This window comes from Balearica regulorum, chromosome 29, assembly GCF_011004875.1.
Source record: "Balearica regulorum gibbericeps isolate bBalReg1 chromosome 29, bBalReg1.pri, whole genome shotgun sequence".
NCBI lineage: Eukaryota > Metazoa > Chordata > Aves > Gruiformes > Gruidae > Balearica > Balearica regulorum.
The window spans coordinates 1173373-1195207 of record NC_046212.1 but is presented as its reverse complement, the minus strand read 5'-3'; the positions used below and the strand labels follow the sequence as shown (position 1 = coordinate 1195207).

Below are 21835 nucleotides of genomic sequence, written 5' to 3'. Positions count from 1 at the left end.
ATGGGAGGGTGAATGCGGACGGCGCGACTCGGCGCGGCGTCCAATGGGCGCGCGTGGCGTAGGGTGACGTAGGCTGCGGGCCCGCCCCGCGGGGGCCGTGTGGGGCGGGCGGGGCGCGGGGCTCAGTCGGCGCCGCCATGTTGGGGCTCGCGGGTCGCTGCTCGGCTGCCGCCGCCGCCGCCGCCGCCCGGCCGCTGCTTCACCGCGGGGCCGGGCCGGGCCGCGACCTCCTGCCGCTGCTCCTCAGCCGTGGGGCCGGCCCGGCCGCTGCCGCCGCCGGGGCGCGTGAGTGCGGGGCGGCGCGGGGTCACCTTGGGGCCTGCACGGGAGCCGTTATCGCGGCCCCGTTATCGGGGTGGGACGGGACGGGACGGGCTGTGCCACGCGGTCAGGGCGAGAGGATGGGCCGTGCACCGGGGCGTGGGGGGAGCACCGGTCCTTGAGGGCGTCGTGGGGAAGCCTGGGAGGTGTCGGAGGTCCCCGGTGCACCGGGGAGGGAGCGGGGGTCCCGGGCGGATCGAGGGCTGCAGGGGTCCCCGGTGCACCGGGGAGGGAGCGGGGGTCCCGGGCGGATCGAGGGCTGCAGGGGTCCCCGGTGCACCGGGGAGGGAGCGGGGGTCCCGGGCGGATCGAGGGCTGCACGAGCCCCGGTGCACCGGGGAGGGAGCGGGGGTCCCGGGCGGATCGAGGGCTGCGGGAGCCCGCGGTGCACCGGGGAGGGAGCGGGGGTCCCGGGCGGATCGAGGGCTGCGGGAGCCCCCGGTGCACCGGGGAGGGAGCGGGGGGCCCGGGCGGATCGAGGGCTGCGGGGGTGCAGGGGTCCCCGGTGCGCTGGGGGGTGCCGGGGTTTTGGGCACGTCCCAGGGGTGCAGGGGAGCCCGGAGCTGCCCTTTCCCCGTCCGACCTTGACTTTGACTCGTCCCTCTCCTCCCCCAGGACGGGACTATGCAGCCCAGGCAGCCCCCGCCGCCAAGGCCGGCTCCACCACCGGCCGCATCGTGGCCGTCATCGGGGCCGTGGTGGACGTGCAGTTCGACGAGGGGCTGCCCCCCATCCTCAACGCCCTTGAGGTGCAGGGCAGGGAGACCCGGCTGGTGCTGGAGGTGGCTCAGCACCTGGGTGAGCGTGTGCCGCAGAAGGGCTGCGGAGGGTGGGAGGGGTCCTCCTGCGATGATGTCTTGATGACTTTCGTTCTCCTGAGCTTGCTGAAGCCACGGATTTCGATCTGAGGAGGACGAAAATGGCTGCCAGAGGGTTCTGGCCCGCAGGGCTGCGGCCTGAGTGTGGCCTGGCTTGGTTTTTCTCTGTGTTATTTTGTCCCTGCTGCTCTTCTTGGTCCTTCTCCCAGCAGACTGCTCCCTTGGCAGGGCCCGGGGAAGCCACCGGCAGCTGTCCCCAGGGTCAGCTCGAGGGCGCTGCCGTGACACTGTCCTTCGGCCTTGGCAGGGGAGAACACCGTGCGCACAATCGCCATGGACGGGACAGAAGGCCTGGTGCGAGGACAGAAAGTGCTGGACTCCGGTGCACCCATCCGCATCCCCGTCGGCCCCGAGACCCTGGGCAGGATCATGAACGTCATCGGGGAGCCCATCGACGAGAGGGGCCCCATCACGACAAAACAGTGAGTTGATGCCACGGGCCAAGAGCCAGCGTCATCTGGGGTTTGGAGGTGGGGGCGTGGGTTCTGGAGCAGCAGACACACGTGTGATTGGGGACGCAGCGCGTCTGGGTCGTGATCCAGAGCTGTGGCCGAGGGTCTCGGTTCAGCTGCTCAGCTCCATTTCTCTCCGCCTCCTGCTGCAGGTTTGCTGCCATCCACGCCGAAGCCCCCGAGTTCGTGGAGATGAGCGTTGAACAGGAGATCCTGGTGACGGGGATCAAGGTGGTGGACCTGCTGGCTCCCTACGCCAAGGGCGGCAAGATCGGTATGCTGTCCCCGGAGGAACGGGGGTTCTGGTGAGGGGGGCACCCTGCCAGCCCTGCTGAGCAGTGCCTGGCGGGGGTCACACTCTGCCCTGCCAAGGCTCAGGGCTGATCCCTCTGTGGTTGTTTCCTTCGCTGATGAGTAACCATTTGACTTTCGTTCTTCTGAGCTTGCTGAAGCAACGTTTATTGATCTGAGGAGGAAAGGGGCGAAGGGAGACGGGGGGCAGCCGTGTTGGCTCGGGGTTGAGCAAGATTCCCGTTCCCTCCCAGGTTTGTTTGGAGGTGCTGGCGTCGGCAAGACAGTGCTGATCATGGAGCTGATCAACAACGTGGCAAAAGCCCACGGTGGTTACTCGGTGTTTGCCGGCGTGGGAGAGCGAACCCGCGAGGGGAACGACTTGTACCATGAGATGATTGAGTCTGGGGTCATCAACCTGAAAGATGCCACTTCCAAGGTGTGCTGGCTCTCCCGAGGGGCCGAGTGGGGTCCCGGCGGTGCCGGGGGTGTGGGTGGCACAGTGGCGTTGCACCGACACCTGGGTCTTGCCCGCAGGTCGCCCTGGTCTACGGGCAGATGAATGAGCCCCCGGGTGCCCGCGCCAGAGTGGCTCTGACGGGGTTGACGGTGGCCGAATACTTCAGGGACCAGGAGGGTCAGGACGTGCTGCTCTTCATCGACAACATCTTCCGCTTCACCCAGGCCGGCTCAGAGGTCTGTGCTTGGCACGCTGGCTCCTGGTGCTGAGCACGGCAGCGTCCGGGCCGTATCCGCATGGGATGCCTGGCCCCTACCTTGCACAGCCTCTCACAGGCTCCGTTCCTTCCCAGGTGTCGGCCCTGCTGGGGAGAATCCCCTCGGCTGTGGGCTACCAGCCCACGCTGGCCACCGACATGGGCACCATGCAGGAGAGGATCACCACCACGCGTAAGGGATCCATCACTTCGGTGCAGGTGAGGGCAGGGCCGGCTCCGTCGTGCCGGGGAAGCTGCGGCGCCCGCCTGGGGCCCACTGTCCCCTCCCGCCTCCCCAGGCCATCTACGTGCCGGCCGATGACTTGACCGACCCTGCGCCCGCCACCACCTTCGCCCACTTGGACGCCACCACGGTGCTGTCCCGCGCCATCGCCGAGCTGGGTATCTACCCGGCCGTGGACCCGCTGGACTCCACGTCCCGCATCATGGACCCCAACATCGTGGGCCCCGAGCACTATGACGTGGCCCGGGGGGTGCAGAAGATCCTACAGGTGAGGGGGCTGGGGCAGCCCCGCGTGTGGAGGTTGGGGGGGATGTGGGGAACCCTGTGCCGGCCACTTACCCCCCCCCCGGCTCTCCCCCCAGGACTATAAGTCCCTGCAGGACATCATCGCCATCCTGGGCATGGACGAGCTCTCTGAAGAGGACAAGCTGACAGTGGCCCGGGCGCGCAAGATCCAGCGCTTCTTGTCGCAGCCCTTCCAGGTGGCCGAGGTCTTCACCGGCCACATGGGCAAGCTGGTGCCGCTGAAGGAGACCATCAAGGGCTTCAAGCAGATCCTGGCAGGTGAGAGGACCCCCATGGAGTGTGGAGGGGGAGAGCAGGGTCCCCCCAGCCCCAGGCTCCCCCCCCGACACCAGGTCTCCCCCCAGGTGAATACGACCACCTCCCGGAGCAGGCCTTCTACATGGTGGGGCCCATCGAGGAGGCGGTGGCCAAGGCCGAGAAGCTGGCCGAAGAGCATGCGTGAGGAGGGGTGCTGTGCCCCCCCCCCGACCCCCCCAGCGCCGCACCCCCAGTATTTAACGTTTCCAATAAAACATTGGTGAAAACAGCTCAAGCTTCGTCTGCTGTGGCTCCTGGTCTCGGGGCTGTGAGCCCCCCCGACCATGGGGCTGTGCTGGGCCCCTCCCCTGCCCCCCCGGGGCTCCCCTGCATGGTGGGATGGGGGACCCGGGTGGAGGCCGAGACCCCCCTCGCGTGGGGCCGAGGCCGGTGACCGGGGCTGCCGGGGGGGTGGCAGAGGCTGCTCCCGCTGTCTGGCCCCGGCCCCGTGTCTCTGTATCGTCCTCCCCCCCCCCCCGCCCCGTTCCGGCTCCGCCATTTGGCAGCACAAAGAGCCGCCCGGCCGCTGCCCCGGCCCCGCCAGCTGCCGCTTTGTCCGCGGGGTCCCGGGGGGCTGCGCCCGGCCCGGCCCGGCCCTCCCCACCGCGGGGCTGCGGCACCGGCCGCGCCCTGCCCCGGGGGCACCGAGACCCCCGAGACCCCCTCTGCCGGGGGCTCCCCGAGGGGGCGGGAGATCCCGGGGGTCCGGCGGGGGCGGCCCCGCGAGGGCTGCAGCGGGGAGGGGGTGAGGGGGTGGGATGGGGAAGAGGGGCGCGGCCCCGGTGCGGGGGTGCCCCCCCCCCCCCACCTCGGCGAAGGGCCGCGGTCCCTTTAAATGGCGGCGCGTCCCGCGCGGCGGAGGGGGCGGTGGCGGCGCTGACATCACGCGGGGCCGGGAGCACCTGCGCCGCCGCCCGGCTCCGCCACCGGCACCGGCACCGCAGCGGGCCGGGCGGGCACCGGGCCGGCACCGCCGCCCCCAGGTACGTACCGCGTGGGACGGGCCCCGGAGACGGGGACACCCCCCCCCCCTCCGCCGCACCGGGAACCCCGCGGGGCCGGGAGCCCCCACCGGGCAGGGAACCCCCGGACCGGGCAGGGATTTCCCCCCCTTCTCCTCCGGTGCCGCACCGGGACAACCCACCCCCACACACACCCCCTCCCCCGTCCCGGGACCCTCTTCTCCCCCCGCCGCCCCGGTACCTGGAGGCGCCCCCGGCCCCTGCGCAGCGTGACGTCACCGGGGATCCCGGGGGCCGGGGCAGCACGCGGGGGGCGGGGGGCGCCGGCCCGGGGAGCGCCCAAGTCCGGCGAGATCCCGGCCCCGGCCCGCGGCCGCCCCGTCCGCCGCTGCCCCGCGCGGCGCCGCTGTTCTCCGGGGTCGGGCCGGGGCTGCGGGGGGCGAAGGGGGGAACGAAAGGGGAAGCGGGGGGGGGGGGGGGGGGGCGGTCCCGGGGGAAGCGGGGGGGGCCCGGGGCCGGGGCGGGGGTGTGGGGGGGGGCGGCCCCGCGTGGGGATTCCCCCCGCCCTGACCCCGCCGGGGGCGGGGATCCCCTCCCACGTGGGCGCGCGGCCCGCCCCCGGTGACGCGCGCGCCGCTCCCGGTGACGCCATCGCGGCGGTGGTGACGTACGCGCGGGGGGCGGGGCTGGGACCGCCCGGCGGCGCGAGGCGCTTCCTGCCCTGCGCCGCTGGCTCGGCTCGGCTCCGCTCGGCGCGGCGGGCCCGGTGCGCTGCGGCCCGGCCCGGCCCGGTCCGCGCGGAGGGGCCGCGCCATGCGGAGCCGCGTCCCGCCCCGCGCCGCCTGAGCCGGGCCCGGGGCGCCCGCCGGGCCCGCGCCGCCGCCTGCCAGGTGCGGGGTCGGGGCGGGGGGCGGGGGGTAACGGTCCGCGGCGGCCGTTAACGGCCGGGAGGGGGGGGAGGCGGCGGTTGGGGCCCGGCGCGGGGAGCCGGGGGCGGCCCCGGCGAGACCGACCCCCGTTTCCCGACCTCGGTGAGAGACCCCCCTCCGCCCCCCGCATCCCGGTGCCCGCCGAGACAGCCCCTTCCTCCCCCCCCCCCCCCCCCCCCCGTTACCGGCCCCCGAGGAGCCCCCCGCTCCCCTCCCGGTGAGGTCTCTGGGCCAGACCGGCAGCCGCGGGGAGCCCGGGCCCCCGGCCCCGCTGGTCGGTGCGGTTTCGCCCCCCCCCCCCCCCCCCCCGTCCCGGACGCAGGAGGGAGCCCCGCACTCCCCCCTCCCCCCGCACTGTCGTCCCCCCCCCCGCCCCCGTTCGGTTCCGCCGCCCCCTCCGGCCCGGGACCCCCCTGCGGCGGCGGGTGGGGGCGGGGCGCTCGCCCCCTTCCCCGCGAGATCCGGCGGGGGGGGCTGCGCGGGGGGGGGGGAGGGGGTGTCCTTGCCGCAGGGACCGGGGGGTCCCCGCCGGGTGCGGCGCCGCGGGCGGGCGGGGTGGGGGGGCCGGTCCCGGGGCCGTGTCCCTCCGTGTCCGTCCCCCGCAGGAAGTGGCCGGGAAATGGCAGCCGGTTGTTGCGTCTCGTTGTTTTTGAAACGTCCTTTTTAATCAGGTCGCGTCTCGCTCCCGGGGCCTCCCGGTGCTGCCGGGCCGGGGGGGGCCGAGCTCCCTGCCAGGGGAACGGCACCGACGGCCCCCCCGGGGCTCTGGGTCCCCCAGCTCCGGGGGACGGTGCTCGGCTGCAGGCACCCCGTGTCCCCGCCTGGCACCCACAGCCGTTGGGAGCGCGGTGAGCCCGGGCCGGGTGCCGGTGGGTGCCGCCGGGATTGGGCTTTAACACCGGGGTGAGCGGGCGCTGCCGCATCGGCTCTGCCCGCTCGGGTGGGAGCCGGGGAGCAGCCCCCGCACACCCGCCTCGTCTCTGTCGGTGACACCCTGGCGGTGCTGCCAGGCCCAAGGCTCCGTCCTGCCGCGGGTGCATCCCCGGGGCCGGCTGCGTCCCCGGCCCTCGCCCTCCTCACCTCGCCCGTTCGCGGCCAGCTCCGGTTACGTGCTGTGGCCCAGTTTGCAGCTCGGTGCTCCGTCACGTGCTGCCTGGGGGGGGGAGCAGGGCCGCGGTGGGCAGGAGCCCCAGCCCCAGGCAGAAGGCGACGGCCTCTGCCCGCACCGCACCCAGCTCTGGCTGGGCTCCCGGTGATGCCGAGGGCGGCTCCAGCACCCGTGGGGCCCATGGTGTCCTCACGCCGGGGCTGGGCCCCGTTTGTCCCCAGAGCAAGAGCGAGCCGGAGCGTGCGGCAGTGCCACAGCCCTCGGTCCCCGTCCTGGGGCAGCCGCTCCCTGTGGCCGGCATGGCCGGTGCTGCCGCGGCCAGAGCCCGGCCCTGTGGTCTAGCCCCCCCACCCAGCTGGTGTCTCCTCTGCCGTCGCTGTAGTTAATTCCCACTTTCCCGGCTTTTATTTTCCCCTCATGGCCACGGCGCTGCTCTCCTGGCCCTGCTCCCCATGGCCGCCTCCGCTGCGGCCCCCTCCCTGCTCCTGGCGCGTGCCCCGGCCATCCCAGTCTGCGGCGTTGACCTGCGGCCGCCACCTGTCCGGTTCCGGCACGTCCCTCTGCCATCTCTGACCTCCAAAAGCTGGCAGTGGCGTTCCTGGCCGGCACATCACACACGGGCTGGGACCGGAAAGGATCTTTCTTTTTTCAGCCACGCTGCGGCCGGTTTCCCCGTGCTGGCCAGGGGCTCCTGGCTGGGTCAGGGCAGGGGCCACAGGGGTGGGGGGGCAGTGGCTCCGGGGCCACCCCGGGACGTCCGGGTGCGACGTGCGTGTGGCAGCTGCGTCACCGCCCATACGGGTTTCTCTGGCGGATGAATCACCAGTGTCACCAGCCGGCCGGGAGAGAGCTCGGCAGCCCTGGCCCCTCCGGCCCCCAACAGGGCACCGGCCGACGCGGGCAAGGGTGTGATGAAATCCCCGCCCGGGTTTCGACACGGGCTGTGCCATGAGCTGCTGCTGAAGCGCCGCGTCTGCTGAGTGTGTGGCAGCATTGGCCCTTCCAAAGAGGTCGTCGGAGCTGGTGCTGCCTCAGCCAATGGCGGGTTCAGCGTGTGTGGCAGGACGGGGAGACGCCGGCTATGGCAGCCCTGTGGGGTGCCCCTGTGGGTCCCCCAGCACCAGGGGTCCCATCTCATCTGCTGGGCTCGCAGGGCCTCAGCTCCCCCACGCCATCTGCTCCCTTGCCCCATGCTCCGGGACCCCCTTGGGTGGCTGCCGGCCGTGCCGGCGGCACTGCAGGGTCCCGTCCTCTGGCTAGCCCCCACCAGGAGCCCTCCTCGCGGTTCCCTGCTTTGCAGGGAGCGTTTCTCCTCCTGGGTGGTGAAGGTCACCAGGGGCTCCTGCCCGTCCCCGGGCCGTGCCGAGCCAGCTTTGGTGCTCCTGCTCGCTCCTGGCTGCAGCACGAGGGCGGCCCAAATCCTGCCTCGGGTGGCTGACGCGGAGGCGTCCCTGGAGCTACGCCTGGGGAGGGGGGCTCAGGTCCCCTCTGGCTGCAGCGGGGGCACCGGCTGTCACTGCAGAGGCGTTTCTGTGCCGGGAGCACAGCGTTCCCCAGGGAGTGCCGGGCTGTGCCGGAGCCCCGCGGGGTTGCAGAGCTGTTATGGGGGGGCCAATACTTCGCTGGGAGCTGCTGGAGCTCCCGCGGTCTCGCCCTGTGCCGGGGCCCTGGGATGGCGGCACCAAGGAGCAGAGCGCTTGAGTTTAATGCGGGAAGAAGCGCGGGCGGGCGGCAAGCGGGGTTTCTCGGTGACGGCCGTCCCCGGGGACGCTGGAGCGCGGTGACGAGCTGCGCTCATGCAGGTGGTGGCTCGTCCCGCTGGGGCTGCCGGGCCTGGGCCGGCTCACGGCAGAGGCAGCGTCGTCTCCACTGCGCTGGGGGCCCAGTGAGGGGCACCGCGGTCCCGGGGGGCTTTCGCCATCGCTCCTTGCCCTCCCGTGTTAATGTCCAGCTCTGGGTCGGGAGCTCCCCCTGCCCTGGGTTGGGGACCTGGCACAGGGGCCAGCTCTGCCCCAGTGTGGGAGCGGAGGGTCCCCACCCTCCCCGATGGCGGGTGGCAGGGCCGGGTGCTCGCTGCCCAGGCAGCCCCGGTCCCCACCAGCAGTTGACCCTGGTGCCTCTTCTCCCCTCTGCAGAAATGGAAACAAACAACCATTTTAACTTCACTGGCCTTTCCTCTGCACCCGCTGCCTCAGGACCGAAACCCACGCCTGCCTCAGGGGACAGCCCCTTCGCCCACGGCTCCCCGCTCAGCTTCCCCCCGCAAGGGAAAAGTAAGTGCCCCCGCGGGGCGGCACAGCCCAGCCCGGCATCACCGGGACAGAGGCACCATGGCGGCGGCGTGGCCGGCAGCAGCTCCCCGCGCGCAGGGCTGGGGCCAAGGGTCTGTCGTGTGCTCGCCGTCGCCTTGGCCTCGAAAAGTGTCTGCGCTGGAACGGGGTCTCTGCGTGGATTTGGCCGGTCAGCTGATCCGGCGCAGCCCTGCCAAGCGCTTGGCTAATCCCTGGCATCCTGCGGTGCTGAGCCCAACGCCGGCGAAGCCCCGTGGCGGGGCCGGTTTTGCCAAGCGGAGAGCCGTGCCGGGGGGTCTCGGGGGTGCGACCACCCAGCTCTGTCCAGGCACAGGCAGTGGTCGTGCTGGGGTGGGGGGCTCGATGGCTGCCGGGGCGGGTCATCCGTCTGTCCGTCCTCTGGCAGGTCCGTGTGAGGGAGGGTGTCGAGAAATGCCCCCACGGCGCTGCTGACCAGGTTTGTCTCTTCTGGCTCCCTCGCAGGTCTGAACGGGGGCATGAATGTCAATGGCTTCTCTACTGTATCTCACCCCAGTACTTCAGGGACCTTCACCCCCAGCTCGCCACCCGCCAGCACGCCGCCCCTCCGCACCTACGACTGCCTCTGGGACTACGCGCCATACCCACCCGCTGGCGCCGGCGGTCTCAAGGACGGCAGCCCCGCCACCCCCCCGCTCTCTGGTCTCGGACAGTTCCCGCTCAACGGCGTCGCTGGGGGGTCCCAGCCGGCGTCCCCGGGGCACGGCACTAACCTGCGGGAGGCCGGGCAGGAGTTCTGGGGCAACGGCACCCCGGGCCCCATGGGGCTGAACTTCGACTCGCAGGAGCTGTACGACTCCTTCCACGACCAGAGCTTCGAGCTGATGCAGAATGGGCCGGCTGGCTTCTACACGGCCGCGCAGCCCTCCCCCATGCTGGGCTCCGGCACCCAGCCCTTCTCGCTGCCGCCAGGCCCGCCAGAGGAGCCGGACGCCGGTGAGGAAGATGCTGACGCCGCAGCCAAAGAGATCCCCCCCGCCATCGCGGAGAACGGGGGTGGGCTGGTGGGCAGCATGGAGCTGGAGGAGGCGCAGCCAGGTAGGAGCCTGGCGCTGCAGGTGCGGGCGGGCAGAGCTCTGGGCTGGGGCGCCGCGGCCCCGACGGGCAGGTGCTGGATCTCGAGCTGGGACGGTGGAGTTGGGCGTCGTGTTCCCCGGGGAGTCGCGGCCCCTCTGACCCACGTGCCCCATGTCCCAGCTGGGGTTTGGCCCATCACAACTCAGAGTCAGTGCTGGGATCTCATTAAACCGGGCCGGGCACAGCCCGCGGCGTCGCTGCCGGTAGAGCGGCGTTCCCCCCCTCGCGGGCGTGTGCGTGAGCCCCGGGGTGGCTGGGTGCCAGGCAGAGGTTTGGCAGCCGACCACCCCACTGCAGGGAACGGTGGCAGCTCATGGCAGGTGATACCCCAGGGTGGCCGGGCCCCGAGCTCCGTCACCGTCACGTCCTGCTGCTACAGGGTCTGGTTTTGGTCGGTTGTTCCCTTCAGATTTGAAGATCTGCAGCTACAATGGGTCTGACCCCAGCCCAGTGCCGCTCGGGCAGGAGGGGTCTGTCCTGGCCCCCAGCACGGGGAGCGGCTGCCTGGGGGACACGTCACCCATCGCCTCTCAGCTGGAGGACACCCCCATCCTCAGCGAAGACCCCCTGGAACCCTTTGAGTCCCTGGCCAGAGGTAGGGAAGCTGCGGCTGGGCTGGGATGGGTGTCGGGGCCGTGGCGGGCAGGACAGGCAGCTGCCTGCACTCGGCTGGCATGGCCATCCCCTGTGCTGCCCTGGCCCAGCTGCTGCCTGTGCCTGGGGAAGCGGTGCCAGACCCCTCTCCGTCCCCTCCGCGCAGCGGGCGGTGGCGATGGCGGTGGTGATGATGGTGGCGGCAGAGGCCTTCTCCAGCGGCCTCGGCGGGCAGGCGGCCCTGGGCAGGCGCTGGCAGGCAGGGGCGGGCCCGCGTCCCTGCCGCGTCCCTCCCGCGCCAGCCTCCTCTGCGCTCCCTTCCTTCCCTTCCTTCCCAGCTCCGTGACGAGGCTGTTACTCAGCGCCTGAACTTCCGCGCTGGTGAACATCACCGCCACCGCCACGGCCATTTTGGGCTCCTCCGCTTCCCAGAGGAGGGGGCGTGGCTGGGGGCGCCGAAACCCCTTAACCCCTCTTCTGCCGGCACCTTTTCGGCTGAGGGGGTCCCCGGCCACCCCCCGCGCCCACTCCACCCGGCTGCCCCTTGGGAGCGGAGATGTGGGTCTGCGTGCCCCCGGCCCAGGTCCTGGTGCTCACCCCCTCCCCCAGACCCCGGCACCGGGGACCTGTATGCGATGGACGACTCGCAGCTGGTGAGCGACAAGTCCCCCCTGGAGGAGCCCCCCGACCTGCCCGGCCTGCGCTGCGCCGCCAGCCCTCCCCTCCACGCCGCCAGCCCCTTCAGCCTGCTGCCCACCGGCCCCCCGCACACCCCGCTGCTCGCCGGCCCCGGCTCACCACCCGCCCTGCACGGTACGTGCCACACCAAGACGGGGCAGTGCCCCCCACCCAGCCACTCACCCCCCCACACCAGCTGGCCCCCACGGCGGGGAGGGTGGTGGCCACCCCACCGGCCTTATTCTGCCTCCGCGGCTGCCGCAGCACCTTTGTGTCCGGGCAGAGCGGGCACCCCCCGTGTTCCCGCGCCGGGGAGCTGCGGCTGGTGCTGGTGGGGAGCCCATGGGAGAACGGTGCCCTGGTGCGGGCATCCGCCCCTGGCTGGGTACGAGTCCCCGTGGGGGGGTCTCCTCTGTGCCACGGGTGTCCCCGGCCAGCCGGGGAGGGGATGCACAGCCGCATCCCCCTGGGACGGGCGGGGGCTGTCTGGTGCCATGGGCGGAGCAGGAAGGCAGCCGCGCTCGGCGGTGACGTCCCTGACCTTGGCTCCGCAGATGGCAGCATCGACCTGAACAGCAGCAGCCACGCTGGGCCGGAGGAGTCGGGGTCCCTGGAGCTCGACCCTCCGCTGGAGCCGGAGTCCCCGGCCCCCTCCGCAGAGGAGGAGGAGGAAGAGACTGCCGACAGCTGTCCGGAGACTTCAGCTGCACCAGGAGAGAGCGAGGAGGCCGCCCCGCTGAGCACCTCGGCAGCAGGTAAGGCCGAGAGCCCCCACGGGCATCCCCCTCCAGCCAGCGCGCCTGAGCCCAGCGACCCGTCCCCTCTCCCGCAGGTGATGTCCCCCGCCGGCGCATCGCCACCCAGGAGGAGGTGCGCTTTCCCCTGCAGCACGGGTACGTGGCGCCGGCCCCCTCCTCCTCAGCCCCCAGCCGCCCCGCGGCACCGGGCTGAGGCTCCTTGTGCGCAGGTGGAGGCGCGAGGTGCGGATCAAGAAGGGGAACCACCGCTGGCAGGGCGAGACCTGGTACTACGGGCCCTGCGGGAAGAGGATGAAGCAGTTCCCGGAGGTGATCAAGGTACGGTCCCCGGGGAGAGCGGGGTGGGGGCTGACCCAGGGTCCCGGTCTGCCACAGACGGGGGGGTCTGCCAGAGCCCCCCGCCGCAGCCGACGGACCCTGCTGGGAGCTGCAGGGCCCACAGCGCTGAGCGCCCCTCACAGCCTTCCTCCTCTTCTTCCTTCTCAGTACCTGAGCAGGAATGTGGTGCAGGAGGTCCGGCGCGAGCACTTCAGCTTCAGCCCCCGCATGCCGGTGGGAGACTTCTACGAGGAGCGGGACACGCCGGAGGTGGGTCTGGGGGCAGCCGAGCCGCCCTGTCATCCCCCCTGCCATGCTGCACTGCGGGAGGTGACCCGGATTTGTGCCGCAGGGTCTGCAGTGGGTGAAGCTGAGCCCCGAGGAGATCCCCTCGCGCATCCAGGCCATCACCGGCAAGCGCGGGCGACCCCGCAACACCGAGAAGGCCAAGCCCAAGGAGCCGCCGGCTGCGAAGCGCGGTCGGGGCCGGCCTCCCAAGGTCAAGATGGTCGACTTGCTGAGCAAGACGGACGCGCGGCTGCTGAAGAGGCTGGAAGCCCAAGGTATTTCCCCCCCTCCCCGGCTCGGGGGGGCTGGTGCGGCCCCTCACAGCCTGGCTCTGGGGGGACCCCAGTGGCCAACCCATTGCCACCCTCCCTCTCTGCTCTCGCAGAGGTGCTCAGTGATGAAGACAAGCTGAAAATGAGTAAAATCAAGAAGAAAATGAGGCGGAAGGTATGAGCGGCTGTTGGGGGCTCATGGTGGCTCCAGGGCCCCTCCGGCTCTGGGCTTCCCTGGTGCGGGAAAGCCACCGGGTCCCTGAGCTGGTCTTGTCCCTTCCAGGCCAAGAACAAACAGAAGCAGGAAGCCAAAGCCCCCAGAGCGAAGGAGGCCAAGAAGAAGTCCAAGGTGAGTCCGCAGGGTGCAAGGGGGCTGGGAAGGGGGCAGGAGATGGAGCTGCTGTCCTCACACGTCCCGGGGTCTGTCCTCAGGCCAAGGAGAAGAAGGGCAAGCCAGAGAAGGGCAAGGACAAAGCGCGGCCCAAGGAGAAGAAGGGCAAAGGGCCTCGGAAGGTTGACAAGGGTCTGCTAGCCCAGCGGCGCGTGGAGGAGCGGCGTCGGCAGCAGCTCATCCTGGAGGAGATGAAGAAGCCCACGGAGGACATGTGCCTGGGGGACCACCAGGTAGGCTGGGGCACGGGGGGCTCGTGAGCTGGCAGCCTGACCCAGTGCCTCGCCAGTGCTGACCACCCCCTCTCGTCCCTGCAGCCCCTGCCAGCCTTCTCCCGCATCCCGGGCCTCGTCCTGCCCAGCCGCGCTTTCTCCAACTGCCTGACGGTCGTGGAGTTCCTCCAGAGCTACGGCAAAGTCCTGGGCATCGACCCGGCCAAGGACGTGCCCAGCCTGTGCGTGCTGCAGGAGGGGCTGCTGGGGGTGGGCGACAGCGCGGGCGAGGTGCAGGACCTGCTGGTGCGGCTGCTGCAGGCTGCGCTCTACGACCCCGGGCTGCCGCCCTACTGCCAGGTGAGCCTGTCCCCCGGCCCTGTTGGGGTGTCAGTGCCCACGAAACCCAGCTGCCGCAGGCTCGGGACAGGGGAGCCCAGATTTGGGAGGTGCTGCTCTTGCTGCAGCCTCCCGCACCCTCTCCCTGCGCCCGGCCGGTTCCCAGCGCCAGCAGCCCGTGAGGTGCTCCTGTGTTTGTCCTGCTGCAGGAGCCTGCTCAGATTTGGGTTCCTGGCCCTGGGCTTGTTTTCCCATCCACGGGGTGCTGGCGTCCTCCCCTTCTTGTTTCCCCCCCCTTCTCCTGGCAAACGCCCTGTGGGGCAGGAGCAGTCTCCCCAACCCCATCTCTGCTCTGCCCCAGTCCCTGAAGATCCTGGGGGAAAAGGTGTCGGAGATCAGCCTGAACCGCGACACCGTCTCCGAGATCCTGCGCTGCTTCCTGACGGCATACGGGGCGGGCGAGGACGTGTGTGACGGGCTGCGGACCAAGCCCTTCCAGGCGCTGCCCCCCGAGAAGAAAGCCGCCATCCTGGCCTTCCTGGTGAACGAGCTGAACAGCAGCGCCCTCATCATCAAGTGAGTGCGGGTGGGGGGCAAGCGCGTCCTCTGACCCCGGCCCCTCCTGCCTGCGGGCACGGCGGGAGCGTGTAGGTGCCCAGCGTGGGTCCCTCTCCTTCCCGGGAGAGCTGTGCAGAGCTGCCCGCTGCAGCCAGCCCCCGTCTCCTTGCAGCGAGATCGACAAGACCCTGGAGAACATGTCCAATTACAGGAAGAACAAGTGGATCATTGAGGGCCGGCTGCGCAGGTGGGTGGGTGGGAGCTGCCCGCGGCTCCTACTGCTTGTGCCCGCTTGGCAGGCAGCACCGCGTCCTGCCGGGCGCGGCTGGGTCCCGCTTGTGGCCGCTGCACCTTCCCCTCCGTGGGGCTGGGGGGGTCTTGGGGTGACTTTCCCGGTGCTGCGGTGTAACAGGCAGCGGGGCCGGCAGCGGACGCCTCTGCTGTGTCTTGGCAGGTTGAAGGTCGCCCTGGCCAAGAAGACGGGACGTCCCGAGTCGGAGATTACGGGCCTGGAGGACGGGCGGCGCCGGCGCAGCTCTCGCCTGACGGAGGAGACGGGCCTGGAGATGGAGGAAGAGGAGGAGAGCCGTGGACGGAAATCCTGCAGGGAGGAGGAGGTGGGGTGACCGCAGGTTCCACCGCTTACGGGGGGGGGGGGGGGCAGAGATGGGGATCCCCTCGGGGGTCTCCTCCCCACCCGCGCATCCCTGAGAGCTCCGTCCCTTCCCCAGGCCGACACGTCTGCGTCCAGCGTCCCCGAGCTTGAGAGGCAGATCGAGAAGCTGGCCAAGGTGAGCGGGCAGTGGGGGGCTGGGGGCTCGGCCACCGCTGTGGGGCTGCGGGGCCCGTCACCACCCTTGTGCTCTCCCCACAGAGGCAGATGTTCTTCCGCAAGAAGCTGCTCCATTCCTCGCAGACGCTGCGGGCGGCTTCTCTGGGCCAGGACCGGTACCGGCGGCGGTACTGGGTCCTGCCCCACCTGGGCGGCATCTTTGTGGAGGGCACGGAGGGTGAGCTGGGAAGGGGGTCCCGGGGGAATCTCCCAGCCAGGAGAGGACCCCACATCTCACCTCCTCCCCCTGCCCTCCCAGTGGCTGAGCCGGCGCCCCAGGAGCCCCCGGAGGAGAAGGCATCCCCCCACGTCTCCCCGGTGAAGGAGGAGCCGGTGGACGTGCCCATTCCCAGCCGGACGAACTGCACGGCCCCACGCTCCCGTGGCCGGCCCCGGAAGAGCAAAGAGGAGCTGTCGCAGCACTGCGGTCCCAGACCCCCACCCCTCAACGGGGACCTGGAGGAGTCGGTGCCCCTGGGGCAGAGCCAGCACGACCTCAGCCAGTCCGCCTTCCTCTCCTGGCTGAGCCAGATGCAGTCGTCCCTGCTCAAGGACTCTGTCCTCACCCCGGACAGCAGCCCCGGCAAGGGGGATACGGGGCTCCCACCGCTTGAGGCCCCGTCAGACCCCATGGAGGAGGAAGAGGAGGAGGAGGAGGAGGAGGAGAGTGCTCCAGAGGCTGTGGAAAAGCGGGGGCCCTGGTTCAACCTGCTGCCCCGGACACCCTGCGATGACCGAACCCCCCTCGCTACCTCCTCTGCCGAGCCCTCGCCGCGAACCGCCATGCAGCCCCGTGGCCAGCCCCGTGGCGAGCTGCCCAAGGGCTCAGCCAGGCAGGTACGTGCTCGAGCCTGGCCAGGGCAGTGGGGGGGGGCAGCACCCAGCATTTCCACCCCAGCCTGCAGGCACCATGTTGGGGAATCTCCCTGGGGGGAGCAGCATGGGACCCCTTTCCTGGGCACTGGACACCCCGGGGCTGGGATGCCGTGCTCGTGGCCGTGCGTGGGGAGCTCGCTCCTGCTGCCCCCAACCCTCCAGGCTAAGCCCGCAAGAAGCGAAGCATTTGGGGGGGGGGCTGCGGGGTCGGGGGCCGAGGAGCGGGTGCATGCCTGGGCCTTCTGACGCGTTCCGTCCCCACCAGCTGAACGGCCTGCCTGTGGACGACCCCTCAGCTCCCCTGCTCGCTTCCACGCCGGTGCACGTCAGTGCCAGGGCCCACGGTGCCTGCCCCCGGAGCCGGGGCAGCCTGGAGAAGCTCCAGGACCTGCCGGGGCAGCCCAAGCGCCGAGGGAGGCCCCCTACCAAATTCTTCAAGCAAATTGAACAGAAGTACTTGACCCAGCTGACGGAGCAGCCTGTTCCCCCTGGTGAGAGCCCAGCCCAGCCCCAGGACCCCCGGGACAGGGGGTGCCGATGCCCCCGGCAGGGTGCTGAGTGCTGCGGTGCTGCCTTGCAGAGATGCAGAGCGGCTGGTGGTGGCTGCAGGACCCCGAGGAGCTGGAGGCGGTGGCTCGCGCGCTGCACCCGCGGGGCATCCGGGAGAAGGCGCTGCACAAGCACCTCACCAAGCACAAGGAGTTCCTGCGGGAGGTCTGCCTGCGTGCCACCACCGGTAAGGGCTGCCCGTGCCGGCCGGGGTGGGGGGCCGCTGCCCATCCCTCACTGAGCCCGCTCTCCACCCCCAGACCCCATCTTCCACCTGCGCCCCGAGGCGGCCGGCACCGCAGTGTCTCAGGAAGCCCTGGCCCGGTGGTCAGTGATGGAGAGAGCCTACGAGACCGATCTCTCCGTCCTGCAGTGGGTGGAGGACCTGGAGCAGCGCGTGCTGATGGCGGACCTGCAGATCCGGGTAGGTGCGGGGCCGGGTGCCACGGTGGCCTTGGCTGGGTGCTGCGGTGCAGTGGCCTCGGCCGGGTGCCCACCCTGCACACACCCCCCCTTCTCTCACAGGGCTGGACGTGCCCCAGTCCCGACTCCGCGCGGGACGACCTGCAGTACTGCGAGCACAAGGTGGAGCCCTTGGAAGACATCACCGTCCGGAGCCGGCGGGACGGGCTGCCGCTGTGCCGGGAGCGCACCAACCCCCTGGACCTGGCGGTGCTGCGGCTGGCGGCGCTGGAGCAGAACGTGGAGCGGCGCTACCTGAAGGAGCCGCTCTGGCCCCTGCACGAGGTGGTGGTGGAGAAAGCCGTGCTGAGCAGCCCCGAGGAGCTGAGCCTGGGCCCCACCGAGATGTGAGCCCCGCGACCCCCCCCGGCCGCGCCGCCGGGACGTGAGCAGCTCCGGCTGAGCACCTCCTTCCCGCCGCAGAGCCTACGAGATCACGCCGCGGGTCCGGACATGGCGGCAGACGCTGGAGCGGTGCCGCAGCGCAGCCCAGGTCTCCCTCTGCATCTACCAGCTGGAGAAGTCCATCGCCTGGGAGAAGTCGGTCAACAGAGTGGTGAGAGCCCGTGCCAGGAGGGAGGGATGGCCGGAGCCTCCTGCTGGGGCCGGGCACCCCAGGGTGGCAGGGACCCCCACGCTGGTGCAGCTGAGCCCCCCCCCGTCCCCACAGACCTGCCTGGTGTGCCGGCGCGGGGACGACGACGAGCACCTGCTGCTGTGTGACGGCTGCGACCGTGGCTGCCACCTCTACTGCCACCGGCCCAAGATGACGGAGGTGCCCGAGGGCGACTGGTTCTGCTCTGTCTGCGTCTCCCAGGTAGGTCGTGGGGCAGTGCCCCCCCCCCCACCCACGCTGGGCTCCAGCGGTGACACACCCCCCCCCCTCCCTGCAGGCAGGGGAGTACCGGGACCCCATCTCACCCCGGCGAGGCAAGAAGCGGAAACGGGGGCGTCTGTTCGCGGGGAGCCTCGCGGAGGAGGAGAGCCCGCGGCGCCGGCCGGCCTCGCGCCGCCGCGAGGGGCTGCCCGTGCCCCGGTACGCGGGCGAGGGGCTCTCCCCCGCCAAACGGAGGGGCGTGACGCTGCGAGGCCAGCCCAGCGACCTGACCTTCTGCGAGTGAGTGGGGCCGGGGGCCGGGGGGGGGGGGGGCTCCCGCCACGTCTCGAGGGCTCCCCCTCACCCCCCCCGTACCCCGTCAGGATCATCCTGATGGAGATGGAGTCGCACGAGGATGCCTGGCCCTTCCTGGAGCCCGTCAACCCCCGCCTGGTCCCCGGCTACCGCAAGATCATCAAGAACCCCATGGACTTCGCCACCATGCGCACGCGGCTGCTGCGGGGCGGGTGAGCGCCCGTCGCGGGGCTGGGGGGGGGATGGCACTGGGGTGGGGGGTCCCTGGCCACCACTGACTGTCCTCCCGCCCGCAGGTACTCGAGCTCGGAGGAGTTTGCGGCCGACGCCATGCTGGTGTTCGACAACTGCCAGACCTTCAACGAGGACGACTCGGACGTGGGCAAGGCCGGGCACGCCATGCGCAAGTTCTTCGAGAGCCGGTGGGAGGAGTTTTATCAGGGAAAACACGCTACTAACCCGTGAGCGGGGCGGGCCGGCGCCCCACGCCCCCCCCCCGCCACCCGGCCGGGACTGGGGTCCCCCCCCGCACCCCCCAAGAACTGACTCCTCTGGAGCTGATCTCGCTGCCTGCTGATCCCGCGTGGGGGCCCTCCCCCCCCGCTGCCCGGACCCCCCCTCTTCCCCCCCCCCCCAGCACCACAAACTCACAGACTGTGTAAGCCAAAAAGAAAAAAAAAAGAGGTGTTTTTTTCTTTCTTTCTTTTAAATTTTATTTTCTAATTAAAAACAGAAACAGCCCCCACCCCTTGCCCTCACCTCCCCCCTCCGCCCCCCCCAAACGAGGGAAGCGAATCCTCCCCGCTGGGAATATTTAATAATAGCAATAGTTCGTAGTGAATGTGTCCGAGCACTCCTGTGCAGCGTCTACATGCATTAACGGCCAGTAAAGTGGACTTAGCCCCCCCCGCCTCGCCGCCCCCGCCCCGGCTGGGACCCCCCTGCCCGCGCAGACACTTTATGGGGAGGGGGGGCCCTGGTGCAGCCCCCGCTGCCCTCGGACCCACGGCCGGGGCGGGCACCGGCCCCTCCCCACCTGGCTCCAGGGACCAAACTGGGGAGGGTGGGGGGGCCCCCCCCGGCAGCCCCCCCCCCAACAGCCCTTTTTCCCTGCCTCCACGTCTCAGGAAGAGCCCGGCCCCACCTCCCCAGCATGAGGACCCCCGGGGCTGTGCTGGGGTCCTGGCCCCCCCACAACCGGGATCCTTCAGGGATGCTACTGCAGGCCCCGGGGGGGCCCGGCCCCCCGCCACCCCCCTCCCCCCCAACATGGACTTGAAGTCTCAGGCGGGTGTTTGCCCCCCCCCAGACCCCTGCCGGGTCGGGGGGGTTGCACTGGGTGGGGAGGAGGCCCCCTGGCTGGCTGGGGCGGGGGGGGGTCCCCCCCTCTGCCCCCAGGTGTCCCCCCCACATGCAATGGGCAGCCAGGGAGGGGGCCAGGGCTCCCCCAGCCCCCCCGGCCAGGATATTACGGGTACTCGCTCTGGGGGTTCGGCGGCCGGCGAGGCTGGGGGGGGCCCCGGGCGCGTCCCCCCCCCGGCCCCACAGAGCACTGAAAACAACTCACCTACCTGGGCAGGGGGGGCCCCGGCCGCGCCCCCCGCCCCCCCCCGTCTCTCAAAGTAGCCTTTTTTCTATCAGATAACCTCAGAAACTTTTTATTTTATTTTATTTTTTTGCTTTGAAATAAGAGGTGGATTTGAAGTCTATTTGAACTGACTTTATATTACGCATAAATATTTATATTTTATCTAAATAACTGCGCTGTAACAAACTTTTTTTGTGGTTTGTTTTTTAGTAATGTTTCGGATCCGTCAGGTTTTTTTCCGTCGTGGGAAAGTTTTCGGGAGTCTCCGTATCGTTCTCGTGTTCGTTCAGTTGAAGTTTCCCCCCCCCGCCCCCAGTTTGACACCCTCCACCCCCACACCCCCACGGGCCCCCCCCACGGCCGGCGCCCACCCCCCGCAGCCCCCACCGGGCCCGGGACGGGGATGGGGGGGCCCGTGGCTGTTTCTCTTTGCCCCCCAACCCCGGTGCCCCCCAGCCGGGGGCTGCAGCATCGCCGGGAGCATCACGTGTCCCGTGTCCCCCCCCCGCAGCTGCGGCCCCTGTCACCCCGCCGGCTGCCTTTTCTATAACCAGCCGTGTTGTTTTAGTGACTTTTTGATAATGTACAGGTTTTGTGAATTTAAATTTATTTCTTTCTATATTTTTAGGACCAATCTCATTTTTAATAAGGTTGAAAGAGGACGGGCCGCCACCGGCCCCCCTCCCCGTTGCCTGTTGATGTCCCCACGAGCTGTAGGACCCCGCGTGTCGCGTTCGAGAATAAATAACTCACGTTTGATAGACACACGCTGGTCCGAGCCCTCTGTGGGGGGGGGGGCTTGGGCTGGGGGGGGGCTTTGGGCTGCTGGGGGGGCTTTGGGTTGGGGGGGGGTGCAGGGGGCCCTGGGCTGTGGGGGGATGCTCAGGGGGACCCTGGGCTGCGGGGGACCCCCCCCTTGCTCCCCACCCTCCCTCTCCCCACACGACAGAGGCATTTTGCTTTTCTTGCCATTTTATTTAAAAACAAAACAACAAAAAAAAACCTCGAAGGGGGGGGAGCTGTCGGGGGGGGGGGCGAGCGCAGAAGCAGGAGGAAGAAATACAAAACTAGAAACCTCTCGAGATTTTAAAAAAAAGCAACTTAAAAACCTGTACAAAATGCGCTACGTATAAATTAAAGGGGGGGCAGGAGGGGGCCGGGGGGGCCTCGGCTTCTCCTCTGCAGCTCGGGCCCCCCGGGGTGGGTGGGACCCCAACACTCAGCCCCCCCGGCAGTGGGGTGGGGGCGCAGCACGGGGGTCCCAGCACCCCCCAGCCCCTGGAGGGGGGGGGGGCCGTCTGCGGGTCTCCCTCTTTGGTTCCTTCCCTGGGGGGGCCCGTGCCCCCCGACCAAAGGGGCCATGCCCGGGGGTGGGGGGGGGCTGGGCAGTAGCAGCAACGGGAGAGGTGGGTGATGGCTGGAAACCGGGGGGGTGGTGTCACCCCAGGTGGGGGGGGCAAAGGGCTGCAGCCCCCTGTCCCCCCCAGGCCTGGGCTGAGCACGCACCGAGCTGTGGGGTGAGGTAGATGTGTGGCGGGGGGGGGGGGGTCCCCGCTGACCCGGGGGGACCCTCGGCCCCTGGGGGGGGGACCATCGGGGGGCCCTGGGGGGAGCTGGGGACTCCGCTGCGCTGGGGGGGGGGCTGGAAGAACCGGGAGGCCCTGGGCAGAGCTGGCATTGGGGGGGGGGGGCACAGCTGGCCCCAGAGCTGGAAGCAAGTGGGGGGCTGCCCCCCCCCAACCACGGGGAGAGACAGACGGACGGACAGACCCACGGCATGGGGTCGCAAAGCCGGGGGGGGCCAGGATGGACGACTAGAGCAGCTCAGCCCCCCACCCCCCCTGCCACGACTCCCTCAATCTTTGGTTGCAAGAGCCGCCCCCGTGGGACCCCCTGATTGTCGCTGCGGGGGGGGGGGGGGGGGGGCAGCGCAGGGGCTGGGGCTGCGGCACCCCTGGGTGCGGGGACTCTAAAGTGCCTGGTTGACCCTCGGGGCGCCCGTGGAAGCGGGGGGGGGGGGGGGGGGGGGGCGGGGGTGGGGTGTGTGTTTATTGCACTTGTCCTGCCCCCCCGCCCC

General features: G+C 70.6%; 2 protein-coding genes and 2 non-coding genes across 5 annotated transcripts; all 4 read left to right on the top strand.

The window, feature by feature from the left end:
- The first annotated feature begins 88 nt into the window (after positions 1-88).
- On the top strand, positions 89-3734 carry ATP5F1B (ATP synthase F1 subunit beta). The gene is made up of 10 exons (XM_075737923.1): positions 89-285; positions 937-1119; positions 1447-1621; positions 1804-1925; positions 2197-2381; positions 2480-2638; positions 2755-2877; positions 2958-3170; positions 3265-3466; positions 3553-3734. The coding sequence occupies exons 1-10, from the start codon at positions 138-140 to the stop codon at positions 3648-3650; spliced, it is 1608 nt and encodes a 535-aa protein (XP_075594038.1). The 5' UTR covers positions 89-137; the 3' UTR covers positions 3651-3734.
- On the top strand, positions 1162-1234 carry LOC142598700 (small nucleolar RNA SNORD59). The gene has a single exon (XR_012832715.1). It is a non-coding gene; the product is annotated as a small nucleolar RNA SNORD59 (small nucleolar RNA).
- On the top strand, positions 2053-2126 carry LOC142598699 (small nucleolar RNA SNORD59). The gene has a single exon (XR_012832714.1). It is a non-coding gene; the product is annotated as a small nucleolar RNA SNORD59 (small nucleolar RNA).
- A 1495-nt stretch (positions 3735-5229) lies between the features above and the next one.
- On the top strand, positions 5230-20523 carry BAZ2A (bromodomain adjacent to zinc finger domain 2A). Of its 2 annotated transcripts, XM_075737851.1 has the most exons (30): positions 5230-5357; positions 8640-8777; positions 9279-9872; positions 10321-10506; positions 11115-11318; positions 11738-11938; positions 12016-12076; positions 12151-12259; positions 12428-12529; positions 12612-12822; positions 12933-12994; positions 13103-13168; positions 13252-13443; positions 13528-13782; positions 14123-14337; positions 14492-14566; positions 14774-14936; positions 15051-15110; positions 15194-15329; positions 15411-15988; positions 16293-16518; positions 16608-16763; positions 16837-17000; positions 17102-17385; positions 17462-17594; positions 17709-17855; positions 17932-18155; positions 18239-18382; positions 18467-18592; positions 19969-20523. In XM_075737851.1, exons 2-30 carry the CDS (start codon positions 8642-8644, stop codon positions 20306-20308), a joined length of 5550 nt encoding a protein of 1849 aa, XP_075593966.1. In that variant the 5' UTR covers positions 5230-5357; positions 8640-8641; the 3' UTR covers positions 20309-20523. The 2 variants fall into 2 exon arrangements, with proteins under 2 accessions (XP_075593966.1, XP_075593967.1); XM_075737852.1 differs by lacking the exon at positions 11115-11318.
- Positions 20524-21835: the final 1312 nt, after the last annotated feature.

Coding starts and splice junctions, on each gene's coding strand:
- ATP5F1B (XM_075737923.1), top strand. CDS start 138: ATGTTGGGGCTCGCGGGTCGCTGCTCGGCTGCCGCCGCCGCCGCCGCC. Junction 286..936: donor CGCTGCCGCCGCCGGGGCGC/GTGAGTGCGGGG, acceptor CTCCTCCCCCAG/GACGGGACTATGCAGCCCAG. Junction 1,926..2,196: donor CGCCAAGGGCGGCAAGATCG/GTATGCTGTCCC, acceptor GTTCCCTCCCAG/GTTTGTTTGGAGGTGCTGGC.
- BAZ2A (XM_075737851.1), top strand. CDS start 8,642: ATGGAAACAAACAACCATTTTAACTTCACTGGCCTTTCCTCTGCACCC. Junction 12,995..13,102: donor AGAAGAAAATGAGGCGGAAG/GTATGAGCGGCT, acceptor TGTCCCTTCCAG/GCCAAGAACAAACAGAAGCA. Junction 17,595..17,708: donor AGAAGTCGGTCAACAGAGTG/GTGAGAGCCCGT, acceptor CCGTCCCCACAG/ACCTGCCTGGTGTGCCGGCG.